The sequence below is a fragment of the Poecilia latipinna genome, unplaced genomic scaffold (assembly GCF_001443285.1).
Source record: "Poecilia latipinna isolate Pla-1442-1.1 unplaced genomic scaffold, P_latipinna-1.0 Scaffold1093, whole genome shotgun sequence".
NCBI lineage: Eukaryota > Metazoa > Chordata > Actinopteri > Cyprinodontiformes > Poeciliidae > Poecilia > Poecilia latipinna.
The window spans coordinates 175,726-194,822 of NW_015113709.1; the positions used below are offsets into that span (position 1 = coordinate 175,726).

A 19,097-nucleotide genomic window follows, 5' to 3' on the forward strand; every position below is an offset into this window, starting at 1 on the left:
TAAATCAAACAAATTTGGAGAATCCTCTAAAGCTATTCCTTGAACATTTTGCCTGCACAATCTAAGAGAGGTAAAACTATTTAGCTCTTCATAGTAGCTCTGGGCTGCTTTTCACCAGGAGTCATATATTTGCCCAATCAGTCAGTTTGCTTAAGCTCAATCTCATACTGAGTTAATCAAAGCTATTCATTTCCCTTGAGCTCTTTCAGAGTACAACTCACTTTCACTTTTTTTTTACTGTGATTTTATGTGAGACCCAACACAGAGTGGTAGATAGCTTTGAAGAGGAACAAAAATAATTTTGTTTTCTCTTTGCCAAGTAACTCAAAATCAATCAGACTGGATACAGAACAACCATAAACACACATTTTCTTGTTGTTCCTTCCTTAGGGGTCTCATCTTGATTAAGGAAGAATCTGCAGCCTAGTCTTTTGCAGCTTTTACATATTTCACAATATTACTTTGTATTTATTGCTATCCATCTCCTCTGTTCCTGCTGAAGAAAACCCTCTAATGCTGTTAGCACTATAGTTCACAGTAGAGATTATGTCTTCATTGTAATGTGTAGCATTAATTTCACCACATATTAAGCCATAACCTTTTAATTATTCCAACATATTAGCTGTGTTCCCTCCTGTCTCAGCTTCAAGCCTGCTATCAAAGGCTGAAAATGTAATTTGTTGCTTTTTTCCGCTCAGTTCTCAGGTTAAGTGGGCTGTAAGAGATTTGCAATGAATAACGTTCTGATTTGAGTTATTTTTCAGAGTCCTATAAACTTGATTGCAGCTACCAGTGCAGTGTATAATTACCTCTCCACCAAGTGGAAACACAGACAATCAGATAGCCAACAACTTGTTGAGAAGATAGAGATGTTGATTTCAGGATCTACTAATTTTACATTGCGTGCTTAAAATCACAACGCATGGGGGTTATTAAAATCCTCTTCCAGAATTAGAAATTCTTGGACACAATCACAGTGAAGTTAATAAAAACTGAACTTGCATGGACATTGATCTAATCACCATGTTTCCATAGTTAGGAAGATGTTTTTAATGAGAAGATGTAAAGAGGAAAGAAGACGATGCAAGACCAAGACATGTTTAAGGAACTAAGGCTCAGAGTTGTTAAACTGAGTTTTGTCTATTTTTATGACAGCAGAGGAAAATGCTCTAGAAGTACTTCTGCTTTACAGTCACAGCATAGACTTGTTAGTGTGTTAGATATTATTACTGCATCATTATTTCTCAGCAAGCATTTATTGTGCTTGTTCCAAATAATTGCAGTGACACGTAAAGAATCATGAACATGTGAGCAAGAGCCTTTTTTGCTGTAAATCACATTAACACACTGTGTCTTTTTCTGACTATATCCAGATGCCTTATTGCCAATATTAAACCAGGAAAACACCTTCGACTTTTTTAGCCAGTGTGTCCTTTGTAGCTACATTTAGACGCCAATAAATGGTTCTAGACCGCATTTATATTCTGCTTATATGGAAAGCATAGATGTTTTCTCTGTCTTTTTGATGGGGGATGGGGTATATGAACATCACTGCATCTTTTAAGCAATATTACAACCTGGTATTTCCTAACAAACCTATGAAACAATATGTCGCAAAAAGTTTCTGTTCAACTTCCTTTCTGTGCCTCACGTTTGTACCTTGAGGATGACTCTGCGGCGGACCACCCTTGTGGTCACGTTCTCCTCCTCGTCAGCGACCCCTTCGACCTCACCCAGCTCATGGTCCAGCTGAGCGTGTATGTAACTGAGCACAGAGCGCACAGAGCCACTGGCAATGTGGAGGACGTTCTGGCAGCTGATCACCAAGAAAGCCAGCAGCACAAAGCTGAAGAGGAGCTCGGTCACCAGGGCCCACATCGCCCCAGTTAAACGCCCAGTACACCGACACGGTCTGCGCAAAGCGGCTTTAGGCAGGCAGCCTTCAGCTACTCCCTTTTCCCAAACTGTCCTCTCCGCTGTGAGAGAGAGCAGCTGCTGCAGTTCTTTTCCTTCTTGTTTCCGTGAAACTGGTGTCTCAGATCATTTTTGTCCTCCAGCAGCTGGGGCAGTGGGCCCTCCTGACCACGTCTCTTCCTTACCAGAACCCAGTCAAGGATCCAACCAAGAGCAGCTATGAGAAGCTTCTATTAACGCCTCTCTGACTTTCAGCCCATGTGATCTGTGGGCTTTAAATACCTCCTCTTGCTCCTGTGTAGCTCCATGTGTTGTGGTAATACACCAGCTTTAACGTCAGTTATTTTTCCTTCCTTTCTTTATGATTTTAACACCCAGTCAGGCAAAAACAACTAAGTTACTGAAACAGTAATACAGGTACCAAATGAACCCAAATAGCTTCTTTAATGGTGTTCACTTAAACATGAGGTTAACCCCAGAAACATAGTAAATCCACTTTGATATTTGTAGTCAAGCAATATCATAGTTAAGATTTGCCTTTTCTGTCTGTCATGTGTACAGCGTTAAGAGGTGGGAGCGACTTGGGGAGGGTCTCATGTAACATGAACAGGAGTCAAAGAATGCTTTCTATATTTGGCCTTTCATACTGTTAGTGGCCATCTTGGGCTCTCTATGTGAGTTTGTGGAAGTGACTTTTGTGATCAGTGTCTGTATGGTTAATTATTATTTTTTTTATACCTAAACAATAAACATAAAAGTACTTGGGTTTGATTAATATTTGCATTGCCAGAGAAAGAAATTCAGATGAGGGAGTCAGATCATGACCAATCCCTGGAGTGAATATGATGAAGATATTCAAAACGTAAAAATCAATCATTTCTAAATTTTTCTCCCTGTAGGAAATAACGTTGAGTAGCAACCGTTACACTGCATTGATCATAACTATAATTTGGTTCTTCCAAAACCAATTTGTGGAATCTCATCATGCCTGCTGGGAGGTCATTTACTTGGTCATTGGCTGTGCAGTCATTTGGTAATGTACTAAAACGTTTCACTTTTATAATTCCCGCTGACTTTGAAGAATTATGACTGAACTTCCAAGAAATTGAAAGATCAACACACTCACCTGACCTTTCAGGCGCACGTCGTCCCAGGCTCTCAGTTCTGGTACCCTGTGTGGGAATCCCAGACCCTTCTCAAAAGGCTGGGTACCTCTGAAGTGGCCCCGTAAAATCTCAGAGTGCCCCATGTCCCTCACGGGTTGAAGCAAGGCCTCCTGGGACATTAGGGATGGGTCTACATCCACAGCATTACGTACAGATGAAATCATAGTCTCCATGGCCTGCCTGGGCTTAGACTGGGTGCCCACCCAAGCCTGTGTTGGGTCAGTGACGGGCATCCACCCTGAACCGGTCTGTTCCTGCAGGTAAGAAAGGAAAGAGCCTCCTCCACTTCCGTTTCCACCATTAGCTGACCTGAAAGTAGGAGATAAGTGAGGACACTTAATGTCACAATAAGTTACAGTCCCTTTGCAGTCAACCACGTCTGAAAGGTTTGGCACTAGCATGCGATAGAAACATCCAGGATTCAGATTTTTTACTTTTTTATGAGCATTTTACTCAAATCTGGATGCATACTGAGGCTTTACCAACCTGTCTCCATTCCGATCTGCAACACAGCTGAGACCAGGTGACTCACTCAACCGAGCGTACACTCTTTGTTGTCCTGAAACAAGAGAATGTCCTTCTTCTGAGCCAGTTCCACCTAGTCGTCGTCCTCCTCCTTCAGCTCCATCACCACCCGTCGTACTCGTGACGGCTGATAACTCTGAGCTTGCCTCTGACCCCTGACCGTTGTTTAGCCCGTTGAGATTGATCCCTGCTATGGTCCCCCCAATGGAGGCTGGTGTGGTTGTGCTGAGAGAATCCACTCCCATCTCGGAGTCATCTTCTGGCAGCTCAATAGAACCACTCAGCACCACACCCCCTGCGCTGGCTGCACTGGCCTGGCTGGCCGGTCGGCCCAGACTTCCGTACGGCAGCCCCAGTAGACCTTCTGAGTCATCCGCATTGCTGCACTCCAGCGAGGAGTCCTCCACAGCTACCAAGGAGGGGCTGTTGCCAGAGGGCCAAACCTGAACATCGGACATCTCCATTAGGGTGTCTTCTTCTGTGGTGGCAATTGGTGCACAGTCCAGGCTGGACACTTCCTGCCAGTAAGGCTCAGCACCCAACGGAGAGGGCAGGCTGTACTGCATTGAGGCCGGCGAATGGAGCTCCTCCTGCGCAAGCCCATAACCTGGAGCGAGACAGAGAGAGGCACGCTGACACCCGGCCCCCCCGCCTCGCTCTCTACCTCACCCCCACAGCACTGGGACCCTGGGAGGAGGTAAGTGCCCCATGCCCAGGAGCTGGGCATCTAGGGGAGGAGAAGAGGAGGCTGAAGGGACAAATGGGAGAGGAGTGGGAAAGAAAAGAGGGGGTAGGGCCAAGACAACAGGAGCTGGAACAAAGGTGCAATTAGCTAAGAGAGCAAGGGCAGCTTTTAGAAGAAAGTTTGTCAAGCTCAATCAGCCAATGTTGACGGTGCGAGCAGTGGCAGTGACAGCAGCAGACACAGCCAGTCGGACCAACTGACTGAGACCAAGGTTCGACCCCAGCCGTGGCTGGTGCTGCTCTGCTGGCTGCCACCTGCAGGGGGACGAGACGGATTACCGATCCCTGTCCAGCAGGGACACAAACTCCCATTCTGAAACACACATATCCGCCCACTCAGTGATACATGCATTCAAATTCTCTCAGGTACAGGCAAGTTGTTTTTTGTAGTCAGGCTGGAAAACATGCAATCAGCAGGCAATCCCATTTTCTCATCAGACTTAACTTTACACACACATGTCCACTAGGGATGGATGGCTGTCAGTTTTCACAGCTATTACAACATTATTACCACTCAAGAAATTCAAAAATAGAAATCATTTATCACGTTTTGAAACGAACCCAGGGACATATGACTGCTTAACAAACACAACAACAAAGCAAGCAGGAAGATTTGTCAGCCTCTGAGGAATCGTCTGAAATGGGGTTAGACTTTGAATTTTATTGAAGTACTAGGACTTCCTTTTTTAAGGTGGTCTCTTTTTGTGCTAAACATGCTGAAAGGAAGTAAAAGTCCACCAAAAACTTGTCTACCAAATGTACTGATGATTTGTGATGTCAGCTATTTGGCTGTTTGCCTAAGGTAACTGTATGACTCACAACTTTTGATTTATCAGTTGAGTAAAGAGCTACATGAATGTTTTTCAATGAGCCGGCATTGCACTTAATCATCTGTAGCTCAAAATCCCAAACTGCTCAAATCATGGTTAAATGATTCTGCACCACACATTCTGCAAACCATAACTTAAGATTCATAAAACCCTTCAGAAAAACCACGACTTTGTGAAATGCATTCAGAAAATTTGAACAATTATTTTCATTTGAAAAACCTACACCAGTGGTGTCTGACCCTCAAAGATGTGCCACCAATTAGCTTGAATGCTAAGTAAGTTAACTTGATTGTTAATAGAGTTTTTAAAAATTATTAGCTATGAGCAGGTTGGGAAGCCAGTTCACGTTAAAGCAGTTAAATACTGTCATACAGTCTTGCTTTACCTCTTTCTGCCATAATGTATCATAACACTGTGAAAATAATATCTTTACTCAAAGTTATCACACCATTAAAATCTCAAACCAACACATTCCCAACATCATCACACAGTATTTTCTCTCTGATATAGGTGTTCATGTCCATGCATTCAAAATGCCGCTACGCTAGTATTGACGTAAAAACACCAAACAGTCAGATTTGCAAAAGTCACATGGTTGCTGCCTAAAGCAATAGTTTAAATGGATTTTCCAAAATCAGCCAATAAAACATGTTAATGTGATGTGGACTCAGGTCACTCCTACATACTGTGTTTGAATTATCTTAATATGTTTTGTCCAATAAAGCTTGACATTGTAGTGACTAATTTGCAGTAAAGATTTTTTTTTTACACATAAAATACAAATAGCAGCCCACGGAAGAGCAAATGACTCTTCCTTGGAAATTAGTTGAAGATTAATGTAATATTTTTGATGAAGTATTAGTGATATAGTTGTAGATTGCATGATTTATTGCTGAAGATTAAACTAAGCATAGAGGGAACCAAGTGAGGTGGTGCAGGCTGTACTGTAAGTACAGAAAAAGTAAGACTGTATCTGTATGAAGCACAGTAAAGGACTCGCTCTACAGAGCACAGGGTGTAACGTGAGTCATAGTCCGCTGCAGACTACTGCTGAGGCTGCACAAGATATCTGAGACACCAAGAGGCAAAAAGACCCCTTGTCCTACTTTCTCTTTTACCCTCCCAGCTGCAGTCCAATTAAGTGTCACAGACAGTGTAATAAAACACTTTTGTCTTTGCTTTTTAAACATCTGATTATAAGCTATCTGAGGATCTTCACCTCAGATTAATACAAATGCAGTTTTGATTTAAATGATTGGGTACATGGATCGCTCCTGTTTCTAGCAGAGCTATAAATAAAGACTGGGACATTTCCATTATATTGGTAGATGTTTTGTAGCTAAATGTGAAATATCTGCACCTTCATCATAAAGCTCCTGCAGAGCTTAACACAGTGACCTTCTGTCTTTTATTAAGTTTGGAAATGATCACCTTCCTTTACAGGCCGGGCATAAACAGCGAGATTTTCCCAAACATAATGTTTTGACTCCTGTGAATTCTCTCACACCCCAGTCGAAGGAGCAAATTTAAACTTCAGAAAAACATAAAACAAAGCTGAGATTCTCCAGTGGTCAAGTATATATATGGGTTTAATTTTCTATATTCAGAGGGACTGGGCATCATTATTTAAAGAACGGATTGTCATACACTTGCATGCATACAGCCAGGCTGGAGAGAACAGGGAAGCCAGGAATACAATCCGCAGAGAAAGACTTGATTGTACGCCAAGGACAAGATTACACTTCTAGATCTTCAGCTAATGGCGGTCAGCTGCTCTTTTCATGTTCTTTAATTGTCTATAAAATCATTAAATCTATCTAAAAAGATGATTTAGAATGAATGAATAAAGATTTATTTAAAAATGGTGTTTATAATATCCAATTTTAAATTTAGCTGGAATCTACTGATCACAGGCAGCTTTTGAAATCTTGATCATGCCCGATCATGATTTCAATAATTAAAACTGGCTGCATTTTGATGCTAAGATAAATATGTCCAATGTGAAACTAAGAGTCCGGGAGGATAAAAATAAAATTGAAAAACATATGTGTATACATATGTAAGCATATGCTTATATTGTGCTTTCTGCCATAATCGTTACAAGTAATTAAAAACAGCTTTTATGAATTTAGGAAAATAACACATTTTGAAATTTGTACTACCACTAACTTCATGTTCTCTCTGTTCTTCCGTGTACAGTGACCAGTGCTTGTGTTTAGAGTGTTTTTCCTAAACAAAATAGATCATTGAAGGATCTATTACTGCCATTACCTTTGTGTGCTTCCTTTTATTATGTCCCATAGAAAGTACTCTTGACTCACTGCATTCACTACCAAGTAAATTACTCTAGTGTTATCAACTGGATTTCATTGATTAGATAACTTTTTAACCGAAAACACTGAATTAATTTGACTGTTTATTATTATAATTTGACGGAGTGGGTCTGTATGTAGCTGACGTGAACCTAACTCGGCTTGTACTGTAAAGAATTATTATGAGATGAATCATGTCAGAAGTGCATTAACTTCTTTGTAATGAGCATTAACAGAATTTGTTGTCATCATTTTGTGCTTTAGACATAAACAGGATCGACTGCATGTAAATGAATGAACCCTAGTGCGTGGGCTCCATAAAGAAGCTGTTTTACATAATGTTAGAACATTTTAAGGATTCCTCCCTTTTTTTGTGTCAGTAGATGAGACATTTGGGAACTAGATTAACATGATTTACAACTTCTGACGCAAATACTTGGAGCAAACTTGTCTTGAAGATAAAATATCAGCTTTGTATTCGAAAGCTGTGTTTATAGCATTAGTTTGGAAAGCATAAAAATGTTCTTTATGTCAGCATCTGACACCAGATGTGTTCTGATTTTAGCTCTACCAAACCTTTGCTTGTCACTAAAGTAGATACTAAAGACTTTTTTTGGGGGGGGGACATACAAAAATTAGTAAACGGGGAGGCATTGTCTGAGCTCCTGACTGAAACATAAAAGTAAAGTATCAGAAGTGAAAGTTATATATATAAAAAAAAAACAACATGTAAAGAAAAGTGACTCTTTTTGCCTGTTCACACATGGGCACACATGTACAAACAGCAGTAGTTTCTAAATTAAAGCACATAAAAACACTCACGCAGATACACCCGCACAGACTGATTTGATAGCTCACATTTAACAAAATACACACAGAGAAAGGAGGACTAACTGACAAATAGCATCAAAGAGATGAAAACAATTTACATTAAACTCAATGCACACAAAGCAATAATAACACTCATACAAGAACAAAGCAGACACAAGTCAAAGTTGACAAAAAAGGACTGCCCCCTCACCCCCCCACTTAAGACTGATTATTGAGGAGGAACAAGACAGGCTGCAGAGTCATTCTCAGTAAAAATAGCATGCCATGCAAAGAAACGTCTTTTGGTCGAGCTGCTTCAATGCTGTGATCTCAGACAAGTTAGTGGTAGTGCTGCCCATCCTCCCAGTGCATCCATGCAAACACAGAGGGAGATGAGCAATGAACGTCTGGTGCACATGCAGTCATGCAGGAGGGTAAAGGAGAAAGGGCAGGGAAAAGAGGGGAAAGGACAGAGTGGGGGAAAAGAGAGAGGGAGCAAGAGAGAAAGAGGAGTATAAACAAGAGTGATGAACACAGACAGAAACAGTGTGACAAGAGCGGAAGAGAGAAAGAAAAAGAGGATCACCTCCCCCTCCCAGTGGGTGCTGAAAAAACAGTTTGTGTGAGGGATATTTATCACAGAGGGGACACTTATAAAGGTGGGGCTTTCGAGAGGTAAAATAAGGGGAAAGTAAATGCACCAGTCGCAAAAAAAGAGAGAGAAAAAAAAGCTTAAGATGTGGGTCAGAGGTCAACATGAGGTCGGCATGAGGTCAGAGTTTGGAGAGAAGTGAGGAGGAGGAAGAGTAGGGCGGCTAGGCTGCAGATGACATGTCCAGAGAAACACAGAGAGGACAAGATTCACAGGGAATGAAAACACGGCTCCCAAAAAGACATTCAGTGCACCAACATTAACCCTGGACAGACTCAAACTACTGAACATGCAACCACAGGCAGAAAGAATTTAGAGACAGAAAAAAAAGCCTACAGGATAAGTTTTAGATGTGGAAAAGATCTGCAAAGACGTTTTGATTTAACAGAGGAAAATTCTTTGTGGCTTATTTGAAATACAGCTCTTTTTAAAAGCATTGCTGATTTGAGCTGATATGCGGCACTGGTGTAGTTTGAGATGACTGATATGATTCTTACAATGCTTGAAAAAATATGGGGCAGTCACTGTGTTTCATAAAGTCCGCTGTATTATACGACTGGAACTTCTCCACATTTTGTCATATGACCACCACAAACTGAAATGTATTTCATCGGGATTTTTTGCGTTTGACCAGCACATTATTGTGAAGTGGAAGGAAAATAACCCATGATGTGGACCGAAGCAGGCGGGTCTGGGAGAAAACTGTGGAAATGTTTATGTTAAATGGTAAATATAGTTCAGTAATAAGACAATGTGCCAAGCTTTGAAAATCTCACAGAACAGAGGTCAAGCAATTATATCCGTCAGTGTGGAGAACCGCTTAACAGGACAGCTATTATAAATGACGTTATATATGGACGACACAAAGTTGCTGTTGACAGTAATTTATAACTTTACCACAACCAAGATAGGGGACACAGCAAATATGTGGAGGAACATACTTTTGTTGAATGAAAAAGAAATATAGCCATTTGCCTTAACATTAAAATCTCGGTGTGGCAGAAAATCATTACTGTTGCTCTAACATAACCAAAAATACAATAATGTTCTTGGCTGCAATATGGCAAAGTGCAAAAAAGTTCAAGAATAATGCCTCTGACATCAATGTGTTTTTACTTAACTTCAGACTGTAAACGTCTTGCTAAATCCTCTCGGACTCAACATCCCTTTTTTGAAGAAAAAAAAATGGCTGCCTTTATTACCTCATTTCAGTACATTAAAAGATGCTAACTATAACAAGTCATAATTTAAAAGCATCTGTAATACTATTTTCTTCATCTCTTTCACCATCATGGTCACATTGGGTTGCATAGTTACATCGCTGATTATTGCTCCATTTTTCATATGCAGGACTGGCTGCCTCATTGTCTGCACTCTGGGACAAAGAGGAGCTCACAGCAGCCCAGATGTGAAAATGAAATAAATCAGACACAGGGTATGCATGAATGAAGGAAACCATGAGGAAAAGGAGAAAATGTATGAGAAGGTGTTACTAAAGCAATTGTCATGTTAAATTAAAGTTCATTTACCACAAATCTGATTGTTTGGATGACGTGTCTAATAAATTTATTTTGAAGATATATTCTTAACTTTTTCATAGCCTTTTAAGCCGAACTTAACCCTCCAGCGGTCTGAAGAGACAGGACCATTTAGACCTCACAAGTTTTTCATTTTGTGCGCGGACCGGCTGGGCTGCACGGACCCATTGTGTGCTTTTACGAGATATTTTTTTTTGTGTGTGTGTGTGGTTCTAGAAATTGACAGTCTGACGGGACAACCCCCTGCTGTCTGACCAGGACATTTCCACACTCCTCCTGCGACAAGGTTAAATAGGAGAGGAGGATAATTTCTTAAAGCCTTTGTTAAACAATAAACTGAAAATCTAACACTTTCATAAATTAAAATAGAAAAATCCTGCAATACTAATGCATCAACATCTCCCTATAGTAAATTAAAACTAGTTAAGGATAATAAGATAATAAGAAAAGGCGAAAAAAAAAACCCACTTATTTGTAAATTACAGGAAACATTTGCGACTTGAATGGAAAAGGAGCTCTCCTGCCTTTAATCTTACTCATCTTAGTTAGATGTTTGAGATATATTTCAAATCTAAAGAAAGATTAAGGGAGAACAGAAATTGCCATTTTGATATGACAACCCCATCAGTAATACAGCAGCATTTCAGAAAACCCTCTCCAAACAAGAAGAAAACACCTAGTTTAGTTTAAATGACTAAGTTGCCTCCTCAGTATTCAGTCAAGTTATCCAGAGTCCTGCTAATGACCTGATTATTTCACTCAGGTGTGTAGAAGCAGACACATCTTAAACTTGCAGGATACCGGTGCAGACTAGGCAAGAGTACGACCTTAAAAATCAGCCAATCGGAAATCCTCCTCTGCAAGAATTGCAGAATGATACATGGAATGTCTTGGAATATCAGAAAAAAACATCAGGTAGAAAGGATTAACTTAATATTTGCTGTGTATCAAAAAAAGAAAAGTTGAATGTGTCTAAATGCTGAAATTCAGAAAGCTCAAGAAAGCAGAAAGTATTTGTCGTTGAATGGGTTCATGCCATAAGTGTAAAGCATTTCGATCATAAGCTCCAGAACTTGTATTAACTGCATTCGTATTAGCAAAATGAAGATACTTTATCAGTAAGATAAATAAGTAGATCACAGCTCCATCAAAAAATATTTTGCAATACTGTCAGTAACCTATAAGCATCCACCATTTAATCCTCATTCTAACAATGAGCCATAGAGCTTAAAATTGATAAGCGAAGGGCTTACAGGGATGTAGGAGTGTCCTGAGTCCCATTGCATTTAGCTGAGGTAAAATTCTGAGAAAGGTCACGTTTGTGGGAGTGCCCCCACAGTGGGAAACAAAAAGACATAAGAAGAACAGAGAGGATTCAAAAGGAATCCAATACCACTTGTCCTTCAAGGGTTTTTTGGGTAAAGAGGAAGAACAGATGTACTGAAAAGTACATAAGTGCTTTTAAAAGTATTAACACAACATAGAATTTTGTTAAAGACAATAAACCAAGAGTTTTCTATCTATTTTTACAGAATTTCAATGTGTTTTGTTATGAAACTAGAGACTATCTGAACTGAAGCACATATTTCGCTTCTTGTCCTGCACACATGCAATATATTCCAGTCTATTTGTGGATTTTTTCTGTGAAACTTTACTCTAAATTCTTTCTGGAAAATCTGCATAATCTGGGATTTTTCTGTATCTGAGATGCTGTTGGCTGATGTTTGCAAAGCAGGCAATCCCCTCAGATACATTCCTTGGCATCAATTGCCTACAAGAGGAGAGATAAGGGACACCGTGGACGTTAGTTTCCTGTTCTGTGGAGGCACCAAGACAGTTTTCATGTAATAATGCATATTAAAGTATATGTGATTTTTGAATTTTTAAAAATAGGGAGTAAAACGGGTCTCAAGTAATCACGTTTAGCTATTTGCAACTGGTTGTTGCGAATTTTGGGGATCCACTATAAAACTCTCTATCAACTTCTAGGACTTAAACCTGATGCTTCTTTGGGTGTTTATCAGGAAAATAGAGAAGTCAACAAAACTCTCAAACTTTCAGCGCCAATGAATGAATATTAGAGAAGCAGCTCTGGGTCAGGGCATATGGCGCAGTAGGACCGGGCTGCACTGTTGAACATTGGCAGAAAACTTACCATTGGTCATACCAGGGGAGAGATGGTCTCTGTCGTTGTGCCGCCGTCTGTTGAGGTCACGGGAGCCTTGTCTCATAGGCTGGGGCGGCTGACCCTCCAACATGTTGATGATGTCCATACGGTCAATGTTCTTCAGGGCGGTGTATAAACTCTCCACTGCATGGAAAACACACAAAGTCACACTAAAGAAGGCAAGGCAAACAAGTTCTCTTAATGGTGCACAAAGAAAGGAAAGAAATATCTGTCCCTATCACCTAAAATGAAACAAAATTCTGGAAAAAAGAAAAACCTACATAAATGTAATATTAATCGTGTATCGGCAAAACATAACTCAAAGTCTGGAGCTCCAGCAAGGACTAAGGTTTGGAGATTGACCAGGTCACTGTGCCGAACTATTCCTTAGACAGTCCTTTGTTGACATTCAGTGTTGATATGAGTTATTGACACATTGACCATCCTTGACTCATCTTAATTGTTAATTAGCAAAGAAAAAGTCTTTGTCCAAGATTCAAGCTTTTTTTTAAGACAATGGTTCCTGCTGACTTAAGATCTTCAACAATCTGTCTCTCTGCTGGTTTACATTACATTTAAAATCACCCAAATTGTGACTTTATTGCCAGTTACATTAATTTATCAAGTGCTAAAACATGCAAATCAATTTTTATCTTCAATGTTATAGTGTTTTGTCTGAACTTTTGGTCTTTGTTTTTACTGCCCACTCTAAAAATAAATTACTGTAAAAATTAAACACTCGCCATATAATAGTCCAAGGGTTCGTCAGGCAGATACTGAGAGGCAGCAATGCAGCATGTGGTTGCATTGCTGTCTCATATCTCGTTGACTCACTTTTGGCCCTTTTGCCTTCACGAGTTGCCCACAAGTTGAGCAGCACGGAGCTCTGTTCGAGGAGGGAGTTTGGATTCTCAACTCGAATCCTGTTGATGTCATCTACACTCAGCTGTAGCTCACGTGCTAACTCTGTTCAGAAAAAGAGAAAACATAGACGTTGATCTCTGAATCGTGTTTGAGGCCAGCATCCCACCGGTACATGGAGAAGAACGATCTCTCTGTGTGACAATGAGAGAGGGAAACAACACAGAAGTTTGTATAGTTTGATACCAGGTTGTACCCTGTCAGCTGTGCCAGCCATGCTTGTTACACATTAGATAAACACAGATGGTAAATGTAAAAAGCAGCTTCAGCATACTCTCAGTGTTTACTCACCAGCCCAGCTCAGACCCAACTGCTCTGCGATCACTGCCATCTTCAGCTCCGTTCTCTCCATTGCACTCATTGATGCTGCAGAAAGCAGGACCAGAAACAAGCGGTCACATGAAACCACCATGCTGAGTCTTGTTTTTAATGTCACCAAGACATCAAACAAGTAAATGTAATAATTAATCCAGTAGTGAGTCTCTTACCCATAGCGGGTTCATTTAGGGCGCTGTATCTTTCTCTCAAAGCCAACGGGGTCAGAGTTCGCCTCCTATCTTCACTACCAATAATCTAAGTGGTAAGTAAAAACTTTTAAAACCAAAACTCAGGAAAACTATTGTCATTGAGCTCAAAATTACTCACACCCCTTCCAAGTGTAGATTTCAATCTTTTAGTAATCATTTGTCTGACAGAAAGCAATAATTTACTCAATCTTTAAAATGATAGAAAATATGTGCAGAGTGTTAAAAGTTAAGGTGATGACCCTCAAAGGCTTGGAGCTCATCACCAAAATAAATAATCAAAATACCAGTGGAAAACAGGGAGAAAGGTTTCATTCCTGTAACGCATGTAAAGATTTTTATGTGATTATTTTGAAGGACAAAAAACATGTTTAGATACGCTATTTAAAAAAATATGTATATATAAATAAGAATACCTATTCTCATACGAGATTCCAGATTCTTGTTAACTTTGGGGAAGCACCAGTTTCATTTCTTAGAAGAAACAATCTTTTTTATTGGATGAAAAATACTTTTAAATCTAAATTTGCCCAGGGTATGGGTAATTTTGGACTTAAGTGTAGATTGTATCTTGTGTTTTATCCACTAAATTATCACCTTGATACAAGGAGGCATAGTGATGTTAAGGTTGCAGAGTACTTGTTGGCTGTCCTCATATTTAGTGGACTTCCGTAGGAAAGATAAAAATCCAGTAGGCTCTTTACTGCTGTCTCGCACCTGCACAGATAAAGGGAAATTAGCAGAGAAACACTAGAGATGATGTATTAACAGCGGGTAGTAAAGCATAGTTGATTCTTGTGTTGACTGGCTGCTAAAGGTTTATTTGAACCATTATTTTTCTGTGGTGAGGGTGTTTATACGTAATTTGGTGTAAACTGATTTTATATGAAGGTTTTCAATGGCTGCAACTTTACTGATGTGAATAGTGCATGCAAGTAAGATATTGGAGCTTAAATAGAATACTGTAAAAGCATTCATACCCCTTCTTGAACTTCATATATTTTGTCATATCATTACCACAACTTAAACCCCCTTAACTGTCTCCAGGGACAACGGCGTCCATGGAGACCAACAAACAGTTGTCCTATCAGCTCAATCTTCTACCTAAGATGTGGGTCATAGCAGTTCCTCCATAATCACCAAGGCCCTCTTGACTTTCTCTTTTCTTCAGCTGTAAGACTCTTTATTGGTTGCTGTTGTGCTATAATTGCCATTTCTACTTTTGGACGTTGAACATTGCCATGTGAGGCGTTTGAAGTTGGCAACATTTTTTGTAATTTTACCCAGCTTTAAACTTTTCTATAGGTTTATCCTTGACTTGTTCTTCATGATGCTGTTTGTGAAATTAAACAGAGGTGGAGACTGTTTACTAATGAGGTGACTTCTGTATGCACTTGATTGCACAAAATTTGATTTGAGGTAAAAGAAACAAACATTCACTCTTGCTTAATAACCCAATAAAAGAAGAGGTTTGTGGTTGCAACATGACAGGATGTTTAAGAGATATGAATATTTTTGCAATGCATAACGTAATTGTGACCTCACCTCCAGTTTATGATGCTGTAATTTGAATCTTCAACTCATCTTTAAAAAAATAGCTTAAGTGCATCATTAAAAGCCTGCAATCAATATGATAATCATGGCCATGATGAGTGGATGTGACCTTGCTACTGGCACCAGGAAACTGCAGAAAATCAAATGACACCTTGACAGAGACTGGAAGCCTGTTGTCCCTGAAAGCCTGGAAACTAAAGCAGCGGGGCTGCTGCGTGGCCTTCCTCACTGGCACCAGATTTCCTGAACACTCCAGGTGAAGTGGCATTCCCTCCATCACCTGCAACACATGCGCTATGATTAATTATGTGTTTCTTAACGACGTCAACAAGGAATGAGTCCCAGGTGTCTGTCTTGTCCTTCCTGACACTTAACTGACCTCTATGTCTCGACTGCGGGCGACTTCAGTAAAGTTCTCGTGCTGCTCCAGAGTTTTATCCATCTTATCGTCTGTCATGCAGTAGCATCGCAGACGGCCCTCGCGCAGCTCGTTCATCTTTGCAAACACTACAAACTTGGCCATGTAGGGTACAGCTGATAGCTCTTTATAGAGCAGGTTGGCAAAGGAGACGGCCTCAGCTGTCCGAGGACAGTCTGCCAGCCAGAACCTGTCAGCGAACAATGACAAAGGATCACAATGTTGAAAGCAAATCCAATAAGAAAAGTGGCTTCCAGGTGTTTCATTTTCAAGAGGATCATACTCTTCTGTTTATATTTGATAAAGTATGCAGCTGAACTTACCGTGCAGAAACATTAGTGGTAAAGCTGGCACAGTCACTGGCGTAGAGGAGCTTGGTGGTGCCAGTAATATCTTCCCATTGGGCCGGGGCTGTTCCACCTGACAGTCACACAGCGTGGTAAATAGGAAACTCAGTGATCAGAGGTAGGAGGAGGGATGTCTAATGATAATCAACATCTTTTACGCCAGTGACCATGTTGAATGAAAGTTTTCCTTTTTATTATAGCAATCTGGTCCCATGAACACAGACACCTCACAGTTTGGGCATGCAGTACCTATAACAGAGCAGAGCAGACGCAGACTGGTGGTGTCGCCTTCGCCTGAGTCACGGGGACTCTCCCTCCAGGACGGAGGCAGGGGGATGCGCAGGCCGATGGGGCGATGAAACTTGCGCCGCCGAGGCTCCACCGTGACTACAGGGCTAAAGTTTGCCTGGTTACCCAGCAGTTTTGCAACCAGCTCATCTGGAACTGGCTGGGCCTGAGGTGGTAAACGACAGGGGCGGGGAGACGCACCAGGGCCACAGGTTGGAAAATGTGTGAGAAAATAGTGATTTTATGAAATGAATTAAATTAAAAAGGGATCACAGAAGAGGAAGATCATGGATGGATGACAAAAAAAAAAAAATCGGGGATGATGAAACGTGAAGAACAGGAGAGAAAAATGAAAATGCACTTATTAAAAATAGCTTATTTTTTCAGGGACAAATAAAAGTGACACAAACTGGATGTATGCGTATAAAAGTGTTTTTTATTGTAACAGTGGGTGTTAACAGGAAGCTTTTACAATCATTAATACAAAAAGGATATCAACAATTAAGGCAACTTGGTTTCTCAGACCTAAGTTCTCTACAATAGCATCTTAGTTAAATAAATGGAGACTAAATATATTGAAATGATTCAAATTGTGTTTTTTTTGTGTTTTTTTTTATTATAAAAAAGCTAATTTCACAATCTTTTTTGTTTGTATCCTGTTACATTCAGTATCTTAAGTATGAGGTTACAAAATAACCATAATGTCTGTAAGGCATATTTATCTTTACGTCGAGTGAAATGTGTAGAAATATGTTGATCCAAAAAACACAGTAGTCAGTTTATTTTATTTTTACTGGTTGTTTTGGTCTTTTCAAGTTTCTGCCAGATGGTAAAAACCTACTGAGGAATAAAAAAATTTGTTAACTTAATAATCAAACCTGTTTGGCAGCTTTAGGCTTTAGAAAACAGAAAAAAAAATCATATTGTCCTAATATATTGTCAAATGAACAGCAACATATGTTACAATTACCTTTTTCACCATTATTTATATAATTGGTTTTTCAGGTCATAGTTTCGGAGGAAGCATCCAGTTACTGCTAAAGACTAAATCTGTCAGTTATGTCAATTTGAAATAGATTGTAAAGCTACTTTCAAATCATTTTGAGTCCATCAAATCAAAACTTATTTGCAGAGGAGAACATCACTTATTCTGCATCACAGTGCACTTTGAAGAGTACTTAATTAGTACCTATGCAATAAAATAAATGAAGATGTATCTCAGGGTTTTCTAGATGCTTATTGTTAAAGGTCTAAGGACGATTAAACAAAATAAGAAAATACTGTTTGTTTAGAAGAAATGTTAAAAGTTCCTTAAACTCGGCTGGCAGTAAAGCTTAAACTTATACAACTTAATCTGAGTTTCTGGAACAAACTATGCAAAGAACAAAACAGAAATAGAAAGATTTTGCCATGACGATTTTTGAAAACCAATACCAGCACAAACAGAAGGTATTGACTGTCAAACAAGTTGGCAGAGGGTGATGAAACGGACTCGGGTTGCAGCCACAAGAATTGTTCATTTGAAAAGGAACTCTGCAGCCAAAATGTCAAGAGAGTCAAAGCTTGGATTAAACTGTGTCATGCAACATAACTAGGAGGTAAACACAGCAATGAATCTACAAGGGAATGGGTGAAAAAGAAAAGAAGAAACATGCTGCAATGCAATTTTTAACACCTGAATCCCAAATGGATGAACATTTCACACGAGTACTGTCAGATAAGTCAGATCTACTACAACTGTAGATACATTTTCAAAATAAAAACAAAGAAAATATTCAGTCAATGATAAATGCACTGAAATAGGACTAAGATTTACAGCTAAATGTTTAACAAGGTCTAATTCCAAACTTTAAATTTAATCTTAGATTTATATAAGTTAATTCTGTCTATTTACCTTAGAAATAATATCCAGAACAAACAAGCAATGAGGGCAAAGTAAAAGTGAAGGCCTCAATAGAGAAAACAATTGGATTTTGCTATTGTCTGAAGTTCTTTTAGAAAAAAAAATATTTTCTGTTGTGTTTAATTGATATCAAAAGTTTGGCTATTAAGAAAACTGTTGAGCAAGAAAACTGGGTTAAAAACCTTTTTGTGCAGCAAAACACTTCTTTTCTTTTCAGATGAAAAGATTCAAGCACATTTGAAACTGAAAAATACATACAAAGTCTTTCCAGTCAACAAAAAAAGCGGACAGATATAAATCCTTAGGCATCTCCAATGAATGCGTTAAATATTTGATATACAGAGTTTGTAGGTGACATAAATACATTAGTAGTAGAATAAAATAAAGACAATAAAATCTCAACACTAAAAAGGCAGTCCAGGGTTGCAGTAAAGGTGACAGGTGCATGCAAAATGAAAAATGAAAGAAAGGCAAAAAGGTCCTC

The 19,097-nt window shown here is 39.5% G+C and overlaps 1 protein-coding gene and 1 long non-coding RNA gene across 12 annotated transcripts in view; one reads left to right on the forward strand and one right to left on the reverse strand.

The window, feature by feature from the left end:
• Positions 1-19,097, reverse strand: part of LOC106959533 (ankyrin-1-like) — a 49,000-nt gene that overhangs the window by 15,737 nt on the left and 14,166 nt on the right. For 6 of the 11 annotated variants that reach the window (XM_015052154.1, XM_015052153.1, XM_015052157.1 and 3 more), the window contains exons 29-39: positions 16,672-16,876; positions 16,399-16,495; positions 16,037-16,265; positions 15,809-15,937; positions 14,701-14,820; positions 14,068-14,152; positions 13,871-13,945; positions 13,493-13,624; positions 12,647-12,802; positions 3,567-4,212; positions 3,041-3,389 (exon numbers count right to left, since the gene is read on the reverse strand). In XM_015052154.1, coding sequence (XP_014907640.1) covers positions 3,041-3,389; positions 3,567-4,212; positions 12,647-12,802; positions 13,493-13,624; positions 13,871-13,945; positions 14,068-14,152; positions 14,701-14,820; positions 15,809-15,937; positions 16,037-16,265; positions 16,399-16,495; positions 16,672-16,876 — 2,223 coding nt within the window. The other 5 variants (XM_015052159.1, XM_015052151.1, XM_015052158.1 and 2 more) reach the window with 5 other exon arrangements.
• On the forward strand, positions 17,109-19,078 carry LOC106959534 (uncharacterized). The gene is made up of 2 exons (XR_001427383.1): positions 17,109-17,302; positions 17,338-19,078. It is a non-coding gene; the product is annotated as an uncharacterized LOC106959534 (long non-coding RNA).